The sequence below is a fragment of the Orcinus orca genome, chromosome 6 (assembly GCF_937001465.1).
Source record: "Orcinus orca chromosome 6, mOrcOrc1.1, whole genome shotgun sequence".
In the NCBI taxonomy this organism is placed as follows: domain Eukaryota; kingdom Metazoa; phylum Chordata; class Mammalia; order Artiodactyla; family Delphinidae; genus Orcinus; species Orcinus orca.
In genome coordinates this window covers 117,822,080-117,845,453 of record NC_064564.1, presented here as the reverse complement: position 1 = coordinate 117,845,453, position 23,374 = coordinate 117,822,080, and the positions used below count along the sequence as shown (strand labels likewise).

Sequence of the window (23,374 nt, the reverse complement as noted above, 5' to 3'; positions counted from 1 at the left end):
ACTGGGGGCGTGTGTGCATCCTAACAGACCTTTATCCCCAGCGCCTGGCACACTGCCCAGAGCAAAGACCTCACGGTTTTGGGATGGACAGTGCCTGGGTCTGGTCCTGATGAAAGGCAGCTGGGGTCTGCTTCCGAGGGGGCGTTTGGCTGTCAGGTGCTGGGGGCTTTGGGGTGATGCTCAGGGTGATGTGAGGAAATGCCCGCAGACAAAGCAGGTGGCTGCATGACCTCTGAGGGCAGCCGGGTCAGACTGGGCACCAAACAGGATTCTCCGCCATGTTGCCTCCCTGTGGCCAGTGGCTTTGGGGGCGGAGTAGGTGGGCTTTGCTCCGTGGCTGGCCTGTGACCTGCTTGGCCTTCCCATACTTCCCATGCCGCTCCTGCCTCTGCCACAGTTGAAATTCCAGACAAGCAGGTGAGGGGCCTGTCCTCTCCCCACCCCTGAACCCACGCCAGTCAGGTTCTGCCCCAGGGGCTGCAGTCTGTAACCCAGCTCACTCCAAAGGTCTGGGAGTGGATGGAGGGGTGACAGCCATGTCCCCCCACAGAGCCATCCTCAGATGGACCCAGGGGTGTGACTGAGTCCAGACGTCAGTGAGAGAGGACGGCCTGCCGTAGCAGACGTCTTCTCTCTTAGACGTAGGGAAGGTCGCCGTCCACAGGGGCCACAGATACTGACTGACATCTCCCGTCAGCCTCAGTGTTGCTCCAAGTGTCTGTCCGTCTGTCCGTCCAGCACAGATATTCACTGAGTGTCCACAGTGCTGGGCACTGGTCTAGCACTGAGGGTCTAAATGCTCACGAACCAGAGGGACACTCCTCCCCGCTTGGTCCCTGCCTCTGGACTGAACCTGGGTCCGGGCCAGAGGCAGCGACCCTGCTGGTGCTTTGTGTGCTGAGACCTGAGAGTTGGAAGAGCCACGGCACCTGACGGTGGAATCCCGGTGCTTTTAGAGCTGGTCTCTCTTAAGTTCAAGTTAGGGTCCAGGAGAAAGGGACTGGGGTTAGGGAGGCAGAGGGACCACCTGCTCTCGAGCCCGCTGTCCCTGGAATTGGAGGGGAAACCTGCGGCCCATGGACCTTACCAGGGCTCTTCCCAGGGAGAGGGGCTGATGCCAGGAGCTGAGCACTGCTCGCCCGCTGGGCCCTGCCTAACCAGCTTGTCCAGGAACTGTCCCTGCTCACAGCTCAGCGTCCTCGCAATGCCCAGATCTCCTGCTTGTCTGCTGATTAGCTGTGAAAGAACATTGGATGCAGAGTCAGGATCCTGCAGTGCCACTTGCTGGCAGCATGACCTTGGAATTCCCATGTAGGAGAGGGAAGAACTTTACCCTCAGTGGGACCTGCAAATTAAGCTGACCAAAGACATTAACAGGAGAAGAGGCAAATGAGTTTATTCATATTTTTAATTTTACATGAGACTTCATGAAAAAGAAGAAACCCAGAGAAGTGGTTAGACTTGGGAATTTATATACCATTTTAACAGAAAGCAATAAACTATGGAGAAGTGACTGCGAAATACGTGGGGGAAACTAATGGAAGATAAGGCTTGTTTCAGTAAGGTCTGTTTATGCAGACTCGTCTGAGTGGCCCTTTCCTGCGGGGGGTGCCTCCCTCCCTGCAGAGTCGGATGCACTTGATACCCTCGGGGCCAGGGAGCAGCAGGATCAATGACTCTATATCATGTCCACACAGCCCGGTAATGACGCTGCCATGGGCACAGCTTCTCCAGCCCCTTCTCCCGGTTGTTGAGATCTCAACCCCTCCCTCCCACCTCTTTAGGTTTCAAGGGTTGGACATCCTTTCGGGATTTTGCTTGAGGGTCTTTTCTGTCCTTTAAAAGGCTTGTAAGAACCCCCGTTATTACACCCACGGAAAGCGTGATTCACAGGTGCCTGCATTAATCCCCAGGGCCCGCTGGGACGATGCCCAGCTGTGTCACCGCCTCCCCCTGCGGCTGGCTGGATGTACACTCAGGGCCAGGGGGATGGTCACAGGCTGGGTCCCTGCAACTTAGCTGAGAGGCAGAGTCCACTGAGGCCCATAGGAAGCTTTTAGCTTCACAAAGGCTGTGGTGAGTGACCGCTGATGCCCGCAAGGCAAGGTTGTCCGACCATCTCCTGCCTTCTGGGGACAGGACAGGCGGCTCCGCCTTCCAGTGCCCCTGTGTGCCCAGGACATCTTTTGTGGGGCCATCCAACCTGGGACACCTGGTTACTCACCTGTTCCACACAGCCAGGTATCTCTGTGATGTCCTGGCCGCAAGCCACAGTAACACGGGCCTTCCCTGGGTGTGTTGGGGCCACGTCCTCTCTGTGGCCTGGTCGTCCCCCCTCCGGTGCTGTCAATGAGGCATCACTAGGATTGAGCCAGGGCCACCTGAGTCGTCTTGTTAACCTCTTGAACCCCCTAGAAGCCAGAAAGACCCTTTTTCATATTAGGGAGCACGTTGGGTGGGGATACCTTTTGAGCTGGGACAAGGCTGAAAGTATCGATAGGAACACCTCAGCGCCTCCCTCCAGGCCTGTCGGGCTTCCCGGGCTCAGAAGACCTCAGTGAGCTCCGCTGGGACTTCCCGGCCCCCTCCTGCTGCAGGGCCAGCTGAGGCTCCTGGTGGGGTGGGGGCGTGCATGGTGCCCCCTTCCCCCAGGGCTCTGGCCCCGGCCGCAGGTGTAGCCGGGTTTCAGATCTAGAGCAGGTGCTGACCCCCGAGAACTTCTCTGGCCTCTCCCAAGCTGTAACTGCACAGGAGCCGACCTGAAAAAAAAGCAAACCACTGATACTGAGGCCCTGAGGATTGGTGCATGTTCCTCTCCTTTTCTGGGTCTTTCTAAGAGCAAAAGCAAAAATATCTCAGCATAAAGACTCCCCTGGTCTTTGCAGCTCCTCCCCGACCCTGCTGCTTTTATTATGGGAAGCAGCTCGGCTTTGCAGCTGGTCCTGAGCCCCGGGCTCCTGCGTTCAGCCTGGGGCCTGGGCCTACAGCCACTTTCAGAGGGTCTGAGCTCTCTGTCCCCTCATCTCCGTGCCAGAGTGACGCCAGGACGGCCTCAGGAAAACCCTCTGTTAACCGTGGAAGGGGAGTCTTGTTTCTTTACCTGGTCTACGTGTGACCAGCCCTGCGGTGCCAGTGCTTTAAAACATTTCCGTTTGACCAACTTAGGCCACTGATCAGAGGACACACAAAGGCCAGGAGACTTTTCTTATTTTGCCCTGGGCCTGGTGGCTGGAGCATGTCCCGTGTCTGACAGGCCGTGGACAGAGTGGGCCCCGTCATTGCCTGCGTTCAGTGTCCTGAAGGGTGGGAAGGCGGCTGTGATGCAGCCCCATCTTTTGGCTCAGGGGACAAAGTCTTTGAGTTACAGACCTCAGTGCTTGGCAAAGCTCGGCTGACGATTGTTTCAAGCTGCCCTCTGAGCAGCCAGCGCAGGTGTCCTTGGGCTGCCCCCCCAGGTGGGACACCTGGCAGGGACGTTCCTGGCGTTACTCCTGTGGTCGTGGAAGGCCCAGCACCTCCCGCGGTGTGGCCTCTGTCCTCCACGCCCCGCCCCCACGGCAGGCTCCAGCCTTTGTGTCTCTCATTCCTCTGGATCCTGTCCTCAGTCCACAGCGAAGCCCCCTCCTCTGGGCTTGGGGTGTGCACATCCCTTTCCCGGGGTCCTGCGTTTCTGACTCCGCCCGTCACCTCGTCCCAGCCCAGCTCCACCCTGTGTGCTGACCCACTCTCCTGGCCCTTCTGTCCACAGGGTCCCCCTGGACGCCCAGGCCTTCCTGGGGCTGACGGGCTGCCCGGCCCTCCTGGAACCATGCTCATGCTGCCTGTGAGTGTCCTTGTGAGGGCTGGGGGGTGGCGGCCGTGTGGGTGGGCTCGGGGCCCCAGGTGCGGCGGGGGTGTGGGGCCCTGGGCTGTTTCCGAGGGGGGTCGGTCACCGGGCCGAAGACTAGCTCCAACCTGGGCCGACTGTCTTGTAGATACAGACCCCTTGGGGCTGTTCTGCTGACACGGCACGGTGGACACCAGGGTCAAGGGCTCCACCTCTGCCGGCGTCCAGGGCTGGCCCCTCCTAAGGGAACGGAGTCCAGCTCTGCGGGAAGCTGTGTGGTGTCTGCTTCTGTCACCACACACCTGCCCTCTCCACTCGGACCCCCGTGCCAGCCGGCCCCTCCTTGAACTTGGCCTGCTCGTGACTTTGCGGGTCCTCATGGGGAGCCCAGGCCGGGAGGGCGAGCATGATGGAGGGCTGGTCTGGGCCCATGTCAGTTTCTCCGTGAGCCCGTGTGCCCGGGAGACTGGGTGCAGCTCGAGAGACCCTGCGTGGACCTGTCGCCTCCCTGCTGGGCCCCAGTGCGGGGTTTGCACTGGGCCCTGGGCTCTTCCTTTAAATAAATCGGGGCCGTGGGGTCTCAGGTGAGATGCCGCAGGTGCCAGAAGGGGCTTCCCGCTGCAGGGAGGCTCTCCGGGCGGCCCCAGGGCTGAAATTGGCCGGCGGGGCTGGAGCAGCCCTGCGCTGGCAGAGTTGGGTGGTGTGACCGAGACGGGGACTGGGGCTGGAAGCTGCCCATCCGGACTCTCCAAGGCTCTGCTGTTGCCAGGGAGGCCGACGGGCACCGCCTCAGCCCTGGGGTCCAGAGTGGGCACCACGTCGGTGTGCCCTTGGTGACCCCAGTCTTACACCTACAGTTCCGGTTCGGAGGGGGCGGCGATGCGGGCTCCAAAGGACCCATGGTGTCGGCCCAGGAGTCCCAAGCTCAAGCCATCCTCCAGCAGGCCCGGGTGAGTGGGGCCTGGGGCCGGGGGGCTGGGGGGCAGAGCCCGGCCCCGTGGGGCTCGGAGCCCAGCTTGGAGAGGAAGTGCCTCTGGCCAGCTTGGGTGTGCTTGTCCGAGTCAGGAGCCTGCGGGGATCGTCATCCCTGTGCATTTGGGGGACCCGGGTGAGCACAAGGAAAGGTGGGGGAGATTTCTTAGGGTCCCTCGCCCACACCGAGGGTCCAGGTTCCTGGATGAGGACGGCTGCTGAGCCCCTCTGGCACCTCCTGACCCCGTGTGCCCAGCTTCAGCCATCCGCTGCCCTCCCCTGGGCTCTGGGGATGGAGGGACCCCCGCCATGTACTCCTGGCAGGGGCTCCCTGTGATGGGCTGGGCCGAGCCCGACGCTCTGGGGAGAGCCCGTGGGCCCCAGAGCTCCTGGCCCAGCCTGGGGGTCCCGAGGAGCACTTGCCCCATTACTGCTTTGCTCTTGGTAGATGAGCTGATTAGCGAATTGTGTTTTTCACTGACGAGGCTCCAGGTTGCTGACTGCCTGTGATAAGAGCAGATGCCCCCGGCGGGGTGGGTGACAGTGGAGTGCCCGTAATGGGGCACTGCAACAAGCTGCTAAGTAGTCCCTTGTTTGGCAACATTTATGGAGCTCTGGCGCAGCGGATAGATGCTAACGATCAGAACGTGTGGATAACGCATTACAGGGCGGCGGGTACTGAGTCATTGCTGCGGAACACATTGTCGTGTGATACAATCAGCGGGTAGCAAACCCCATCACCTGCCACCGGATTTACTGACGGGCCGGCCTGGCTGGCTTTCGAATATGTGTGTGTTTTGACTGAAGTCAAGTGGGCGATGGGCTCCCAAGAAGATTTCATAACACAAAATCTTCCAAAATTAAAATGGCGTCATGCAGGGGAAACAGTCTCAGAGTGGCGTGGAGGAAGCCCTCTAAGAAAGCAGGCTGAGCTGTGTGGTGCAGCTGGGAGGCGTGGAGCCACCTGGGCAGGTGTCTAGGCGGGGCCCTGGGTGGCTGAGGCTCCCTGGCTGCCTCTCCTGGGCATGACTTAGTTCACCCTAGGAGGGCTCCCCGATACCTCCCCGGTTGCTGGAAGTGCCTCTCGTGGAACCCTAACCCAGCCCGGACGCGGGGCTGCTTCTCACGCTTCCTCTGCGGGGTGCAGGGCTGAGGGCAGGCCCTGCCTGTGCGAGGCCAGCTGGGGAGACGGAGGCAGGCAGCAGGAGGCTTTGAGCAGCCAGGTGGGTGGAGCGCCCATCCCCAAAGCGGGGAGTGGGCACCCACCTGGCTCCCACCCCACTTCTGCCGCTCCGTTTGTGGTTGTTGCCGGGAGCCCAGAGGATCGGAGAAAGTGGGTCTGGGGGTCCATGTGACCTCCGCCCCCAGAGGCTCCTGTCCTTGGCCTCTGATATCGGCCCCCCTTCCCACCTGGCACGTCTCACCTATCAGTACAGGTAAACCAGCCATTTCTCAGCGTGTCCCGTTTTCCCTTTCAGCTGGCGTTGAGGGGGCCGGCTGGCCCGATGGGTCTTACTGGGAGACCCGGCCCCATGGTAAGTAGTCATGGGGGAGCCTGGGGGATGGGGTGCCTTCCCTTCCCACTGCCCCCCCAGCCCATCAGGCTCCCAGCTTATCCAGGTCAGAGCACACTTTACGTCACTGGGACCTTGGGGCAGGAGGGGCCTGGGCGGCTGGGGCCTGTGGTGCCCTGGGGGCTGGGAAGCCCTCACACTTGCACTGGCTACGACTTTACCTCGTGACCCCGGGGGCTCCAAGCCTCTTTCTTTTGAGGCTGCCATCCCTCTTTATAGTCGAGACCACCTCAGTGTGGGGCAGACCCCGATTCTATCCCCCTGCCCGGCCCCTGCTGCACGAGCCTCGGGCAGCCAGACACACTCGGGGCAGTGAAGGGGGCCCCTGGGGGTGTGCATGGCCCTTGAAGCTTGCAAGGAGCCGGAGGATTGAAGCGCACAGTGCTCCCATCCCCATTCCCCGTGTGGGGTGGGCTTGGCCCCTGGCCCCAGGTCTGCGTCGGTGCCCTCCCAGCATCTGGGGGTCTTGCCCTGCAGTGGGCAAGGATGTCCACACACGGCCCTGGGCTACGGGCTGTGACAGACCGTGGTCAGATCCATCCTGGAGAGAAGCGAGCATGTTCTGAGCTCGTGGCCCTCGTGCGCGCCACTGTCCAGGATTTCCCTCAAACCTGGCAAGAGATGCACACGAGGAAAAGTGACTGCTTGTCCCTCGGGTTCTGTCCAAGGCAGCCGGCCGGGCTCTGTGGGAGCCCTGCCCACAGGCCAGTCCTGTGTCCCTTCTGCTTCCCGACCCTTCCCCAGTCACCCCTACAGCCTGTACCTGCCGGGCATCCCCTAACCAGACGTGTCTCCCCAGGGCCCTCCCGGGAGCGGAGGTCTGAAGGGCGAGCCGGGAGACATGGGGCCTCAGGTACGTACCCCCCTCACCTTCCTCTGTCTGAAGCGGCGCCCCCCGGAAGGCGGTGCCCCCGATGCCGCATTTCGTCAAGGAAGTAGCGGGAGTTGCCATCACCTGATGCAAAGCTGGTTGTAGGACAGCAGTGGTGTCAGCGGCAGGGGACCGAGCTGGCTGTTTTCGGTCCCCGCCCTCAGGGCAGTGGGTCCCGCACCCTGTCCTGCTGTTGCCCACATGCTGGCAGCTGGGACAGTAGCCACGGGCCAGGTGGACGAGCACGGGGGCCAGGCTTTGCTTTTTCCCTCTGAGAAACAGACACGCTACTGACCTTTGTCCTCTGATTCGCGACAGGGTCCCCGGGGTTTGCAGGGCCCACCTGGCCCGTCGGGAAAGCCTGGAAGAAGGGTGAGTAGTTCTCAGTGACAGCGGCTGGGCCATGGATGGGGCGGGAGCCTGCGGTGCGTTTGCCCCGGTCACGCTGCACCTTGCCGGCTAGGCTTGGCCCAGCTGCTCCCCTCCCTTCAGAGGGCGTGTCTGTGTCCAAGGCTGGGTGGGTCCCGTTCCACGGGGGCAGCGAGCTGCCCCGCCCCTGCCCCCAGCCTCTGTCCCGAGCATGTGAACGTAGTTTAACAAACATGTTTAATTAAAGCAATTTCTCAGGCTCTTGGGGAGCAAGTATGGAAAAGACAAAATGATCAGTGGTCCTTTCTTCGGGGGCAGCCTCATTTCTCCAGAAATGGCTTTGGTTTGGGGGAAATGGCCGGCCGGCTGCTCGGGCCCCCGCACCTTACCTGTGCTCCTAGACTCCTGGATTCTCTGTTTGGGTTGTAATTTTAGTGGACGAAACTGCTTTGCTTCCATGAGACCGTGGCTACTGACAGAGAGCGCGTGTTTATAACCTAATATAAATTGATGAACACCATCCAGTTGAGCTCGGGAAATCCTCATTTACCCACGTCAGGCTCTAACTAGTGGATCTTTTCATCAAGTGAACTTTTCTACCGAATGAAAAAATTACACATTCTTGTGTTGTATTTATACCTAGATGAACCCCTGCAAGGAATGGTGGGTCGCCACTGAGCTGCCAGCTCTTGCTTTAGCTGCAGAGTATACAAGGCAAAAATGCATAATTCCTTAGCGGTTACAGGGCCTCTGTCCTGGGATTTAATTGTAGTTACAAGGCAGGGGATGGAGTGACCAGCATTCAGGCACGGCTGTCTCATGCCGGCCCCTCAAGGCTGCAGCTTCACGGATCGTGGAGGGGACCCAGGCACGAGGCAGAGGGGTGCACGGATGATTCTAGAAGGACCGCTGATGCCGGAATTCAGGGGTTCTTGGTAGACAGTGAGGTGGCTTATCTTGGACCTGGTTCTGAAAGGCATTTTATTTCTTTGAGGGTCTTTTGTATCTCTGTAAACACTTATTGTCAAGTTTCAGTAGAAACGGTTTCTCGGTCAGGGAGAGGTGAAAACTGAAAAGGGGAGGATGCCAGCGATGGTCTGTAGGGTGACTCGTGGCAGAGACCACCGGCATCAGGGCCGTGGTTATGCATGTGCTGGAAGAATGAGGCTGGAGAGGAGGGGACGGCGGGAGGGGCTCAAGGCCGCATGGCGGGCTGTCCCTTTAGTTCTTTGTGCAGTGCGGAGCCCGTCAGCGTGAGAGAAGCGTCCGGCCGTTTGCCCGCAATGTCCTGCAGTGAAATCCTGTCAGCTCTTCTGACAGATTTCTCTTGATTTCTGAAAGCGTTTGGAAATTTGAGGAGAGGCTCCCGGTCGGGCCCTCTGTTCACGGGGTCATGTCCGCGTTCCGCCTGGAGCTGCGTTGCTCGGGTGCACGTTCCGAGATGACTTTTCATCCCTGGCGGTTCCTTGTAACCTTTCACCTGGGGTGCGCAGGCCGCCTCCTGGTGGTCCCCCCAGACCCTCGCCGCTTTCGTGCTGCCCTCCCCGTCCTGGTCGTGCCGTGAGGCCTTTCTGCCCGTCAGCGCAGCCCCGGTGGCCCTGGCGAGGCCTCATGGGTCAGGCACGTGTGGCCTGGAGAGGACGTGGTGTTGATCGAGGCCAGGGATGTACGCTCAGCTGCCTGACGTTCCTTATCGGCGAGTGGACGTCTGCCGTGGTCCCTGCCCCCATCTAGGTGGCCTCACGCCTGGCAGGCTCTCCTGGGGGACTGCGGCCTTTATCGGGGACCTGGTAGGTCGGGGCCCTGTCCTCCAGCCCCAGGTGGGCACCGTGGGCCTGCTGCCCCGGCTGGAAGGAATGGCCATGGGAGTGGCCCCCGGGTACGGAGGGTCGAGCTCACCGTCCAGACCCTGCCTGGGGGCGGCTGCATGGCCTTCGAGAGCCAGCCCACCCCTCTGGGCCTCACTTTCCTCCCCCTCCATCGCACTAACCAGGTGCTTTCTCTCGCCCTGTGGCTCTCTGGGCATTCCCTTGATGTCAGCTGGTGGACAGGACATGTGCCGATGTCAGGGGCGGGCTCTCTCCTGGGTTGTGAAGCGGGTCCCACGGACCCACACGGCCCCTGGGTCGCCCCCCGTCACACCGTCTCGTGCATACCACGTCCTCACCAACACGGGGGCAAGCACGTTAGCCCCGCTCCAAGGTTCAGGATGGCGAGGCTCGGGAAGGCCAGAACCTGCGTACGGCAGCCGGGACTCCGGATGGGGTCCCCTGGGCCAGCCGGCCCCCCGGGGCTGTGGAAACCTCCGCTTGGTGTCACGGGGAGCCTCCACCCAGAGGTCTCGGTAAGCCGGCCACTCCTGCGTACTGACAGTTTGCCCCGCTCCGTTCCAGGGCCGAGCTGGCAGCGACGGAGCAAGAGGCATGCCTGGACAGACTGGCCCCAAGGTAGGTGCCGCCCGCCACCTCCTGCTGCCCGTTCCTCGGTCAGCGTCACCACGGCGTCAGCACGTGCTATGTGACGGATATGGTTGTGATGACACGTGATGACTCGGACATTTGCCCTCATCCGGGGGTAGGACCTCGGGGGTTGGAAGGTTCAGTTTGGGTCAGCTCCTCTGGCACGTTGGCACGAAGACAGGGGCTGGTGGGGAGAATTTCATGGGTCTCTCACAAGTCCACGGGGCAGGACGTCCTCTTGCCGAGATTTGGGGTGTCTGCAGGGAGCGAGTAGACTGCGCGTGGGTGACCGTGGAGCTGAGGCGTGTGCGTGTGCCCCGGGGGCAGCCGCGGGAGCCCAGGGAAGCCCCACCCCTCCCGGCTGCAGGGAGTGAGCAGACTGCGCGTGGGTGACCGTGGAGTTGAGGCGTGTGCGTGTGCCCCGGGGGCAGCTGCGGGAGCCCGGGGAAGCCCCACCCCTCTCGGGTTCGGAGGTTCGGTGTGCCCATCCCTCTGTCCCCGAATCTGGGATGAAACTCCCGCTGTTCCTGGTCGACCCTTCCTTCTCGGCCCTGGAAGCATTCGTCTAAAGCCCGTACAAGGTGCTGGAGGAAGTGCTGACTTTCTCCAGCGAGGAGCCCGCAGTGGGGACAGCAGCTGTTCTCAGGGGTCCCCAAACCCCCCACGGGGCACTGCACCTGCTCCCCTGGTAACTGGCGTGGATTGGCCCTCGGGTGCTCCTGTGAGCGCCGAGCGAACGAGCGGCCCTGGTTTTCAGGGACGTGCGGTGACGGAGGAGGAGAAGGTTCCTGAATCTGTCCCAGTAGCTTACGGCCTTCTTTCACCAACAAAAGTATTCAAGCCTGAACTAGTCTTCTCCTGACTTCAATCCCACATGGCTTGCAACACCCATGAGGCGGGGAGCTGGACTCCAGGAGGCCACCTGGGTGGCAGAAGGAGGGCTGGCCGGGGAGCTGGGGTGCCCGAGGGTGGGCGGAGCTGGGCCATCCGCCAGATGGGTAGGCGCACCTGCTGTGTGCGGGCGGCACTCTGAGCCCCGAGGGTGTCGAGATAAGAGGCACAGGCAGACAGAGGGTGCGCGTGCGCACACACACACACACCCCGACTTCGCAGCCATCACCCCAAACGCTGAGGTCTCAGGACCCTCTGGGCCGCTGTCTGTGGCTCTGGGACAGAGGTCATCTCTCTGTTTGCAGCCTTTGTTGGTGTTTTGGGGAAAAGCATTGGGATGATGGACCCAAGGCTGTGGAATGTGTGATGGGGCGGCAGCCAGGGGCCCCTCCGCGGGGTCCTGGGGCCCCGGGTGCACAGGTGCTGCATAGACTGTGGCCCGAGGCAGGTGGAGCGGCCGTGTGGCACGGGCTGAGCTGCCCTCTGTCCTCCTCGCAGGGTGACCGCGGCTTCGATGGCCTGGCTGGGCTGCCGGGAGAGAAGGGCCACCGGGTGAGTGTTTCCTCTCTGGGAGCTGCTGGGGGAGGTGCTGTCGGGAGGCTCTTCTGGGCAGCCTTAGGCTTCCTGGGGGGTTGGGCACTCGATTCCAAAGTGGTCGTTGGTGAGCCTCATGAGGCTGGGGCAGTGGACTTAGACGCGGGCATGACATCCTTGGGGATGGAAGGTCAGCCCAAGGAGAGCCGATTTCGCACCCGCAGCTGATGGCGAAAGAGCCAGTGGCCCCCTCGAGTGGGTGAGGCAGGGAATGTGGAGCTCCCGTGGGAAACCCACTCTGTTAAGGGGCCCTCCACACCTTCAGGAAACCCAGGGGCTGCCCTTTTGGGACCCGAGGACCCTTCTCACCGTTAAGGGGCGGCTCCAGGAGGTGGGCTGGTCCCACGTGACCGCCCCGTGGATGGGGGTCGGGGCGCACGCTGCAGCCGGGGGCCCGCCTGTTATCTTGCCCGGTCCCACGTGTCCCCATGAGATGCTCTTTGCAGCCCTTAACCTGTTTTCTTTGATGTAGATGATGCCTCTTTCATGTTTTGGCATGTCCTGGGCATGCAGGCACACACACGTGTGCACGTGAACACACATGCACACACACACACACACACACACACGCACGCACGCTGTTGATTCTGTCATAAGGGTCACCCGTCATGTCTGCCTCCCTGAGAAGTGGCTCGTGTGCCTTAGTCAGAGCTTCTTCGCCCACGTTCTCCGACACTCATGGGGAGACCGGGGGGAAGGGCCAGTCCGTGGGACTGACAGAGGAGCACGTGCTGAGCGCCGATGGTGTGCAAGGCCTGAAGCTGCAGGGGTGTCAGGTGGACCAGCGCTGACCTTCACAGTGCAGAGTGGTGGCCCTTTCAGGGGGCGTGCGGGGCTGGGGTATGCCCCTGCTTCACACGGAGAGCTCAGTAGGGTGCAGCTCAGACCCAGGTGTCCTGGGGTGCCCGCCGGTCCCTGGGTGCCGGTCCAGCCGACCCTCCTCCAGGACACCGAGTCCCGGGTTGAGAGTCCTGCCAGCCAGCTTTGCAGCCCGTCACGCCAGGAGGCCCTGTCTCCAAAGGGGTCCTCTGTGACTCTGGGAAAGTCTTGGGAGGCGGTGGGGATTTTCAGTCTCAGAAGCAGAGAAAGACGACATGGGGGGGCTTGAGACAGCCGTGCGTGTCTGCCCGCGGGCCTAACGCTGACCCTGCTTGGCTTCCCAGGGCGACCCTGGTCCTTCTGGCCCTCCGGGACCTCCAGGGGAAGACGGAGAAAGGGTACGTATCCTGCTGTGTGGGGGCCACACCTGCTGCCCGTCTCCTCGGTGAAAACTGCACAAGATGCTGGCAGCAGTGATCGGCACCTGCATCGGGGGGAGGGGAGTTGATGGGAGTGGACAGACGGCCACACAGGACTTCCTTCCTGTAGAAGCAGATCTCAGACCTTGATGTTGGGGGAGCCGATGAGCTCCGTGTCTGAGTGAGGGGCGGACAGAGGCAGCGAGTGGCAGAGCTTGGGATTTGGGGTGAGGAGTGACGTGCAGAGAGTCCAGAAAATGACCTTCCTTGGCCCTGGAGGTGGGGACAAGGTGAGGGAAGCGTGTGGACAGAGCGAGGGGTGGTGATGCCATCCAAGGTCAGGGCCTGGGCTAGGTCGGGCACTCAGGTGGGCTCTGCCCTGAGTCCTGGTTCTGTCAGGTGCGTCTTGGTGGGGCTGCAGACCAAGCGATGTCCTTAGACGGAAGCACAGCCCTCCTGTGGCAGAGAAGCCTGCGGCCCCTCTCCCTCCATGCGCCCCAGTCACTTAGACAGTTTCTTCGGGCGTTAGGGGTATTTGGGGGACAGGTTTAGAAGCCCCAGTACCTGGGAAAGAGGGGCATGCGTGTCCTGACAGCTCCTGGGCTGTGGCATCATCAGGGCACTGTCTCCTGTTGGGGCCTCAGCCTGCACGGTCCACTGTAAGATGAGAGAGGGGAGAGGGGTCCCCAGATGTCTGTGCTTCTGGAATGAGGAGGTGCATGCAGGTGCACGCGCGTGCACGCGTGTGTGTGTGTGCATGCGTGTGCAGGGCTGTGTGTGTGCATGTGCACTGTGAGTGGGTATGTGTGCGTGCATTTGCAGTGTGTCTGTGTGCATGTGGGTGTGTGTGTGCGTGCACGTGCCTGCACAGGGTGTGTGCATGTGTGCGCTGAAGGAAGGAGGAGGGGGCAGTGCCTTGATGGAGAGAAGCGGGGTGTGAACAAGCATCTCCTGGTCGTGAACCAGGCAAGCTAAGGCAGCTTTCCTTGTAGAGCGAGAAGGAAAAGGCTCATCCTGGTTTGCTCCCCGTCTGTGTTTAAGATGTTAGGGCCCCTTGGGGTTGGCCCAGAGCATCTGGTGATTCTCTCAGGATCCTGCCCTACACCGGTTTCTATCATTCATGTCTCTACCTTTCACCTATGTATCTATCATCTATCTGTATCTGTTTATCTCTATCACCTATCTATCATCTATATATATCTGTTTATCTCTATCACCTGTCTATCTACCATCTATCTATATCTATTTATCATCTATCTATCTATGATCTACCTATTATCTATTCATCAAGCTACCTACCTACTATTTATCGATCCTCTACCTATTTATCTGTTATCTATACATCATCTCTCTCTATCTTGCTGTCTTTCTACCTGTCTGCCATCTATCTCTGCCTAGTTTCTGCCATTCTAGTTTTCATCCGTGTCTTTACCTGTCAGGTAACCATTGATTTTTCCTGCCCAGCTTTCCCCTCACTGGGGCTGTGAGCCCCAAACCCCGCCTTTTACCTGCAGCCTTTGGGAGTGGGGACACTCGGCGCTTTGCCTGCTGGCGCAGGGACTAGTAACTGGCGTATGCTGAAGCAGCCCCAGGCCAAAGAATCCTGCACGGATGAAGGAAAAATTGTCTCTCTCGTGTCCAGGTTTTATGGCTTATCCCTAAAATCCTGCCTCTTTTCTCCCCCGTAGGGTGACGATGGAGAAGTCGGGCCCAGAGGGCTGCCCGGGGAGCCTGTAAGTCCACTGACTGGGTGGGCTTCTGTGTCTCCTCCTTGATGCTCTGGCCAGAATCAGTGATCGACTCAGAGCATAGATTCGAGAGGGGCTCAGCCTTGAGACACACAAATCTGGGGATCTCCCGGGAAAGGAACGGGTGAGGTGGGCGGACAGTGTTAAGGAGTCAGCCTGAGCCTTTGCCAGGGAGGAAGCCCCGGCCCCCGAGGGTCGTGGTTGGGACTCCAGGTACAGACGTGGTGGGTATCCTGGGTCCATGATCGTGGGTGTCCAGGACCCATGATGGTGGGTGTCCAGTGTCTATGATGGTGGGTGCCCAGGGTCCACCATGTTGGGTGTCCAGGGTCCATGATGGTGGGTGTCCAGTGTCTATGATGGTGGGTGCCCAGGGTCCACCATGTTGGGTGTCCAGGGTTCATCAGGGTAGGTGTCCAGGGGCAGTCGCTTGACCTGGCACACTTTCTGATGGCTACATTTTCCAAATAAAGAGTCCTCCAGGAGGGCGCCCCTACCCGGGCCTCCGAAAGCTCTTTACCTAAGCTGACTTCTGTTTAAGACCAGAGCAATTTCCTCAGTGACAAAAGGACATTAATTCCTTTTCACTTACTGTTACTTTTCAAACATCTCATGTTTGTTACCCACGTCAACGTGGCCATACACATCCGGGGACGTTAACTGAGGAGAAATATTGCAGGCGCTGCGTGGAGAGCCCGCCCGGGGTCGGCGTCTGCACCTCCGCTTGGGACTAAATTACACCCTAGGTGTCTGGTTAGCCACAATGGGGTTCATCAACACAGCTCCCCCCTTAACACGGGTCTAGGCGATGCCTTCTGGGTTATCAACTTCTGAAAAACATTTACGTGACTAGGTATTAAAAGAAGGAAGGGAACATTTAAGTGGCAATGAACGTGGGAAGGGTTTCTCTTCTAGTGCATCTGAGAAGGTCCGATCAAAATTAAAGGCACTCGAAATCGCGGTGCCTTGAAAGGCTCTAGCTCTCCAGCCGACAGGGAGGGAGGGAGCCGTCCGGATGTGGGTCCTTCCCTGGCAGGTAGTGGCCGCTCTGTGGCCCCTGCCCCTGTGCGTGGGGCGGTTCCCACACACATGCCCCTCCCGGCCAGGGAGCGGGTACTGAGCCCCTATCAGTTCTAGCCAGCCCTGCCTCTGGTTCCGAGAGCCCGGGTGGAGAGCTGGGGTGCGGTGAGGAGTTGAAGCAGAGGAGAAGGGGGAGTTGAGTTGGCCACACTCCCCAGGAGACCCGCCTCAGCAGCAGAGGCTCTGGGAAGAGGGGTCGCTGAGGGAGGCTGGGGACGGGGCAGGGGGCTGGGATTCCTGGCCGAGTCTGAACCTTCCTTGCTCTTTCCTCTCGCAGGGGCCTCGTGGTCTGCTGGGGCCGAAGGGGCCCCCAGGCCCTCCTGGACCTCCTGTAAGTCCTTCGCGTGTCTGTCCCATCCCTGCCCTCGAGATCCCGCCCCCAGCTTGTGGTCCACTCGGGCCTGCCGGCAGCTGCCCGCACTGACGGCTGTGCACGCTGCCCAGTGTTCGCGTTGGGTGTCCGTGGGGCCCTGATGCTCACCCGTGGGGGGCAGCCCCGGCAGGTGTGGGCTTGCAGGTGGAGGTGCAGGGTTCGCTCTGTCACCAGGATGCCCATTTCCCGCCCTTGAAAACACTTCCAGTAGCATCTTGGCAGCTCCTGGAGGGAGACAGAAGCCCGTGGTTCTGGCAGGGCTCATCCAGGGGGTGGCTTCCCCGGGGCTGGCCCCCCTGCCCAGCTGTCCGAGAACTCAGGGCTGCCCCACGTGATGCTGGGGCCTGGCAGCCCCGCTAAACCCTAGCCAATCTCGGGGTTTATTTGGGATCAAGCCTTTCCCCTCCCTCAAAGGGTGTGGCGTCCCCTGACATTGCGGGCGGGGACCAAGCTGTGTTGAGTGGACTTTTCCTGTGGAGCCTTGTTAATTTTCAGTCTCTTTTGTTTCAATGTCATTCACCCAGGGTGTGACGGGAATGGATGGCCAACCGGGCCCGAAAGGCAATGTGGTAAGTCTGGGGGTCCCGTGCCCTGGTCTCATGGCGGTGACCCCTGGGCTCACTCCCAGCTGCTCGGGGCAGGGGAGGGGGATCCGTGCCACCAAAACCAGATGAGGATGTGACGGGGAGGGTGCAGACTCTGAGCCCCGGCCCCACGAGGTGCAGGCCTCCAGCAGGAGAGCACGTTGTGAGATCCCGGAGTCGGTGCTTTGCTCCATCCAGAGCCCGACCGCGTCAGCACAGGTGTGGAGGGAAGCCTCTTTCTCGCTGTGCGTGGCAAGCTGGTGGTGGCCAGGTGCTGTGACAGCGCCCACTGAGACAGAGAGGGGTCTCATGCGTCTCTTTTAAGGGCCCGGGAGAATTTAGCTGGCGTGAGGATTTGGGAATTTTCAGCCGGGTGGGATATTTTCTGGTAGGTCCTGTCTCTTGCCCCTCCTGGCCAGCCGTCTGCTGTGCCTGCACAGACACAGGCGTGTGCTTCCGGCCCGGGGGGGCCTGGATCTGGCCCCCTGCCTTCCCGTCTGGGCACGACAGCAGATTGCACCCCCTGCTCGCCCTCCAGAGCCCCCTTCAGTGCCTCACTTGTGTTTCCTGTAGGGTCCCCAGGGAGAGCCCGGCCCCCCGGGACAGCAGGGTAATCCAGGCGCCCAGGTGAGTGAGCCGGGCGGGCTTGTGGGCAGCGGGAGGTGCAGGTCTGCAGTGCCCGGGGCGTGAGCGGCCGCTGAGTGCAGCCCCGAGGGCCCCGCAGCCTGGAGGTGACCCAGGATGGGGTCGGCACCCAGATGAGGGAGCGGGTCGGGGGAAGATGGACAGACGGCAGGGAGGGGTTCTGAGTCAGTCGAAAAGTTCCCTGACCTTTCCTGCTCACTCTTTCCCCTCCCAGGGTCTTCCAGGCCCCCAGGGTGCAATTGGACCTCCAGGAGAAAAGGTAGGTGGGCTGAGCTGGGCATAGGGGTGCTTGCCTGTGGGGTGCATTAGGAGCACTGGTCACCAGCTTGTGGTGTGGACCTTTGTCCTTCCGTCCTTCCTTCCCTCCCTCCCTCCCCCCTCTCCCCCTCCCCACTTTCCTTCCTTCCCCCCCTCCCTTCTTTCCTTCCTTCCTTCCTTCCTTCCCTCCCTCCCTCTCTCCCCCCTCCCCCTCCCTTCTTTCCTTCCTTCCTTCCTTCCTCCCTCCCTTCCCTCCTTCCTTCCCTCCCTCCCTCCCTCCCTTCTTTCTTTAGCTATGTATAAGGTTGCTAGATTTGAGAAGAAAAACAGATACGGGACACTCAGTTAAATTTGAACTGTGTTGTCTGAAATTCCAGATTTAACCGGGCATCTCGTTTTGTTGTTTTGTTTTGTTTCTTCTTGCTAAATCTGGCAACCCTAAATATATCCTCGGCACCCCGAGTGCACATGCTGGGGACAGAACCGGAGCCGGGGTCCTTGCACATCTTGTGGCTCAGCCCCAGGTGCCCAGTGAACTCAGCACCTGGGGCGACACCGGCAGAGTGACCTCCAAGGGGCGGTTCTCAGTGCCTCATAGCCCCCGGCCGCCCCTGTTGGAGAACTCCTGACTTCACTTGGCGGGTGATTTTTTTCCAGTAGCAAAACTGAAGGTTCTGGAAACAGCAAAGGGTCCACTACCTTTGGGTGCTGCCCGCGGCTGGAAGCTTTGTAGCCAGTGGGAGCGGGTGCCTGTGAGCACAACCTTTTTAAACAAATGCTCTTTGAGCAGAAATGTTGAAGAGTAACTTTGGGGGCTTGTAGAGAGGGTGGGCAGCTGAGGGGATCCCTGGGGCATCTGCTCATGGAGTCTGTGGTTTGTTCCAGGGCCCCCTGGGTAAACCAGGCCTCCCAGGAATGCCCGGTGCTGATGGACCCCCGGTGAGTACCACTGCCCACCTCACCCTTTACACCCCACCTGCCCATGTCCACACAGGGGTGGGCACTGGGAATCTGGGCAAACGGCCCCTCCCCTCGCTCTCGAGACGGCCATGCACACGTGGCCCCCGTCTCCTCTTCCAACTCCTTCGATGAAGACCTCTCCGATGGCGAGCTTCATTGCTCAGGAATTACTTACTGGGTTTTGGACACACTTTCCATAATGTGGTTCAATCAGAGGGTGGTGATTGCATGAGTAGGAACGTCCGTTATTGATTGGGGTTTGACGCTCGTGATCAGAGCCCAGCCTCGTACTTTTAAATCTGCGGAGGGCTGGGCTGGGCTCCGAGCAGTCGTGTGTGTCACCAGTGCTGGGTGTATTTTTAGCCGTCACGCACGGAGAAGAGGGGTGTGAACACGCAGCTGTGGAGCTAAGTAGATGCTGCCTAGAAATAGGGAGCGAGGGACAAACCCATCTGTGGCCAAGCTGTGAGGGGGAGGGGCGGGGAAGTGACAAACGCTGGCTGTGGGCCCATCTGCGTGAGCTTATCTGCACCCACCCCCCTTGTGTGAGTTGCCGGTGGGTTTTTTGTTTTTCGGTTATTTTTAGCATATCCAGTTGATGCTGAATAGGGAGCCTATTTCAGAAAATGAGATGAGCGCAATTATGTATTTCGGACACGGTTATTTTGTTGCGTTAATAATAACGCCGTTAAAAGCGAAGCAAGGAAGTTCAGTCTGTCAGCCGTTCATTGGTGATGGGTGACTGGCATAGGACGACGGTGTCTTTCCATTTTCACGGCTGAGAATCCTTTGGTCCCGTGAATCACACGTCACCCATCGTCCCACCTTTGTCTGAACCAGCAGATTACAATCCCATTCCTGCTGGGACTGCTCTGGGGGACTCAGTCTCCTGGACTGAGTTTGGATATGAAGAGATGAATATTTTGCAATATGTCTTTTATGTGTTTTCACTTACATTGACACCTAATTGCATTTTCTAATGATAAGATATTTTCTTCTGGAAAATTAGGAAAATAAATAAAATCACAAAATGGAAACTACCTCTGGTCCCATTCCTATGGGCCAAACCCTGATAGCAGGTGAATGTACATCCTTCCAGTCATTTTTTCTATTCATCTTCTGCAGTATTGGGTGTCCATGGGGCATTTCCCTCAGTGCATCATGTCAGGAAGGGGGCGGTGCCTACACGGCCCCTGCCTCCCTGACCTTCCTAGTCACACCCTGGAATCCCTCTCTCTGAATTGAAACTCCAGTCACTAGGGTCCCTAAAGGGTCACCCGTTTCCTTTCAGATTCTGTGGGGAAAGAGGGACCTTTAAGAGGGTTAGGGAGCCAGGGGGCTGCGTCTCCATTTCTCTTCCCCAAACAACCATCACACTTTAAACTATAAGTGTGTGAAGGACCCGAGGGAGTGTGGTTGTGCTGGGTCAACACTGAAGATGCTCAAAGCAAAAGATAAAAAGGGAAAACGTCAGCACTGCAGGCTGAGGGGAGCGGAGTCCTTGTCTTAGGTGAATTGGGAGGCAGCAGAAGATTTAAAAATACTCTCCTTAACAGAGGCATCTCATGGTTGATCAAGCTGAAAGAGAGGGTTTGTTCCTTTGCCCCTTTGTGTTGCTTTGCTGTGGCTTGGGCTGCAGAAAGAAAGGAAGAGAGATTTCAGAGCCTTTGAGAAGCGTGAGGGCTTTCGGGGCAGACTCGATGCTCTGGAATACATCGTGAGGTTGTTCTGGGCAGCACACAGAAAGGATGTGGGCTCATGGGAATATTACGGAGCCAGGAAAAATTGAATTCCAATGAATATTCAGTGACATGAGGAAATGCTCATGATATAACAGTAAATTAAAAATACATCTTCTGATGCCGATTTTGCATGCAAATGTGCAGAGAAAATAGATTAGCTGTGCTATATCACACCCTTGGCCACCGTTGCTATGCGTGGTGAGGTTATGAAGGGTTTTAATTTTCTTTTCCACTTGCCTAATTGTCCACAATGAACGTATATTACTTTAGTCATCAGAAATATATCAAATACAAATAATTTAAGCTTTATGATTTTTCCATTTGTCTACAATGAACATATATTGCTTTTTTAATCAGAAAAATATCAAATACACATAATTCAAGTTTTATTACTTTTCCATTACAGAGTCTTGCTGGTTATAGAATACTGGGGCAAGGCCAGCAAAGGAGGCCAGAAAGGAGGGTGGAAACGGCCCGGCCTTTCACGGCGGGAAAGCGGCTGCTCTGACTTTGATGTATTTCCTCTCCATCTTTTTCTGTTCAAACATTTAAAATAAATGAGCCTTGTGCTCCCCCCCAGAAAGTTACTCTCATGCCCAGAAAGTTACAACTTAGAATGCATTTGAGAAGCTTGGCCTTGATTCAAACAACAGTAATCATGGCAGGGACTCCCCTGGCGGTCCAGTGGTTAAGACTCCACGCTTCCACTGCAGGGGGCACAGGTTCAATCCCTGGTTAGGAAACTAAGATCCCGCAGGCCGCCTGGTACGGCCGAAAGCAAACAAACAGAGTAATCGTGGTGACATCAGTCCCTCTCTTTTATCTCTTCCAAAACACTGTGATCAGGTCTATTCTTACCGCCACCATGTAAGTGAGGTCATTGCCACGTGAAGGGGTCAGCCCTCTTCCCCACGTGAGTGAGATGTGGGATCTGCCCCCGTGTGTGTCTCTGGGGCCTGGCTTTCACCACAGCTGTCCATCACCTCAGCTCCTTCACAGAAAAATTCTGGGTTTGATGGAAACTGTAAAAAAGGCCCATGAAGAGCCCACATGGCAAAGGGAGCAGGACCCTCCTCCCTCCCAGCCCTCCCAGGGCAGGATCTTCCCCTGGGCACCGTTTGGGTGCAGCCCTGCCGGCCTGGGTTGCTGGTGCCGTGAGCCTCGTCTTGGGAAGGGGGATGGTGGGCAGTGTGTCCCTTCCAGGCCCGGGCAGGTGGCGTGGTCCGACCGGTGCCTAACTGTCCTCAAGGGCTCCCTGGGGTACCCCACCCTGCAAAGGAACTTCTGCATCCTTCCCGTCGTGTTGCCACCATGATAGGCTATTCGCTATGGCATCAGATCCAGTTCATGACTAATACACATTGAAAAGAACACACACATATCATTTGCTTGAGTTGATGAGCTCTGGGTCTCCGCAGTGCTGCTGTGTTCTACAAGTAGCGTCCTAGAACTTGAGAACAATCAAGCTGGATGAGCAGCCAACCCACCCTCTCATTTTACACACACGAAAGTGGAGGCCCAGAGAGGGCAAGTGACTTACCTAAGGTCACACAGCGGGCTGGGTGTTACCAGGAGTAGAACCAGACCGCCCTACCCTGCCCTGCCAGCATTCTCCCCACACCACATGGCCTCTCTTTACTGGAATCCTTGGGGGTGGAACTGTATTTCCAGATAATGAATGCTTCTGTTTCTGTTTTTATCATCTGTGTTTGGCTCGTGGACTCAGAGGCATTGAACCTAGTCACCAGCTTGGGTCAGAAAGTCAGAGAAGGTCAAGTTCCTGAGAATAGAATTGATGGGCGCCAGGGTGGAGGGGGCAGTGACCAAGGAGCCATGAGCAGTTCCGCGGGGCCTCAGCTCCGCGTCTGTGGGGTAGGATGTATATCCTCCCCTGCGCTCAGCTTCTGTGTCACCTGGGGGGTGGCTTTGAAGACCTAGGGTGCGTTGGGACCTGGGAGGTCTGGTCCCACTTCACTGTCCTTGTTTGGCCACCGATTAGGTTTTGCTGGGTGGCCTTGAACAAACGCCCTTGTGTCACTGTCCCCTCCCACTGCGCTTGGGGGCAGCTGGGCTCTGGCTCAGTCAGGGGACGCTGGTGCACAGTGGGGCCTGGAGCCCACCTGTGGGTTTTGAAGCACATTCCCCTCTGCTGTTGCCGGGGCCCTGCATTATTCCCATTTCACAGATGAAGCAGCCGAGGTTGGGGCTAAAGGACTGGGGGTGACCAAGCCGCTGTGGGGAGGGGCGGGGAGGAAATGGGAGGGACCTGGGCTCTGACCCTCAGTTTGGGAAGCTGGAGCATGGCTAGGCCTGCTTTCCCAGAGGCCACTGACTAACGCCAGCCTTCTCTTTCCTGACAGGGGCACCCTGGCAAAGAAGGCCCTCCGGGAGAGAAGGGAGGCCAGGTGGGTACCGGCTGTGCCCTCGGCCCCTCCAGCATCTCCTGTGGGTTGGGCAGGGCTGCCCCCCCGCCCAGTCCAGAAGGGGCTTCCAGCCCTGTCCTCACCCATCCAGACACACCCCTGCGGACGCGCCTTCCCTGTGGGGCTGGGCAGTGCCCGCATGCCTACCCCCGCGGGTCCGACCTGGCACGTCCATCCGTTCTGCCCGGAGTGAGAGGGCAGTGTGCTAGGGGCAGGCAAGCTCTCTGGCTTGTTCTGGAAGGATGCAGGGGGTGGCCCAGAGTGAGCCCTGCGCCCTCCACCTGAGATAGGCCTAACGCGCTTTCCCCTCTGGTTCCAGGGTCCGCCCGGCCCCCAGGGCCCCATCGGCTACCCAGGCCCTCGTGGAGTCAAGGTGAGGGTCTCACAGCCTCAGGTCTTCCTGAAGGTCAAGGTCGGGACTGCGGGGCACGGCTGGGCCGGTTTTAGAGATTCCCCTGTGCTTTAACCTCCCTCCTGCCCCAAAACTGGGGTGGCCCTGGTCTGGGAGGTTGGGTCCCAGAATGTGGGCCGGAGCAGGTGAGGGAGGGGCCTGCGGGGCCAGGAGGGGCTGCAGGGGAACAGGGCACGCTCCCCGGGGCATCTGGGACAGCACGAGCAACGCGGTGGTGGCCGTCTGCTGGGACGGGGAGGCACCCTTCTGCCCCATGATCCTTTTACTGTCACCACCTGCCAAGTGACCTGCTGCTCTGGAGCCCCTCAGAGGCAGTGGATCTCAGCCCAGGTGACGAGCTGGGCGCCCTTTCCTG

The 23,374-nt window shown here is 59.1% G+C and overlaps 1 protein-coding gene across 6 annotated transcripts in view; it reads left to right on the top strand.

Moving 5' to 3' along the window:
- Positions 1-23,374, top strand: part of COL5A1 (collagen type V alpha 1 chain) — a 155,401-nt gene that overhangs the window by 76,404 nt on the left and 55,623 nt on the right. For all 6 annotated transcript variants that reach the window (XR_007478108.1, XR_007478109.1, XM_033415356.2 and 3 more), the window contains exons 12-27: positions 3,749-3,823; positions 4,684-4,776; positions 6,277-6,333; positions 7,172-7,225; positions 7,562-7,615; positions 10,006-10,059; positions 11,461-11,514; positions 12,720-12,773; positions 14,483-14,527; positions 15,900-15,953; positions 16,520-16,564; positions 17,153-17,206; positions 17,439-17,483; positions 18,368-18,421; positions 22,545-22,589; positions 22,927-22,980. Coding sequence is in view for 4 of the 6 variants with exons in the window: in XM_033415356.2 (XP_033271247.1) it covers positions 3,749-3,823; positions 4,684-4,776; positions 6,277-6,333; positions 7,172-7,225; positions 7,562-7,615; positions 10,006-10,059; positions 11,461-11,514; positions 12,720-12,773; positions 14,483-14,527; positions 15,900-15,953; positions 16,520-16,564; positions 17,153-17,206; positions 17,439-17,483; positions 18,368-18,421; positions 22,545-22,589; positions 22,927-22,980 (891 nt within the window). In the remaining 2 variants the exon portion in view is untranslated. The remainder of the gene's footprint in view (positions 1-3,748; positions 3,824-4,683; positions 4,777-6,276; positions 6,334-7,171; positions 7,226-7,561; positions 7,616-10,005; positions 10,060-11,460; positions 11,515-12,719; positions 12,774-14,482; positions 14,528-15,899; positions 15,954-16,519; positions 16,565-17,152; positions 17,207-17,438; positions 17,484-18,367; positions 18,422-22,544; positions 22,590-22,926; positions 22,981-23,374) is intronic.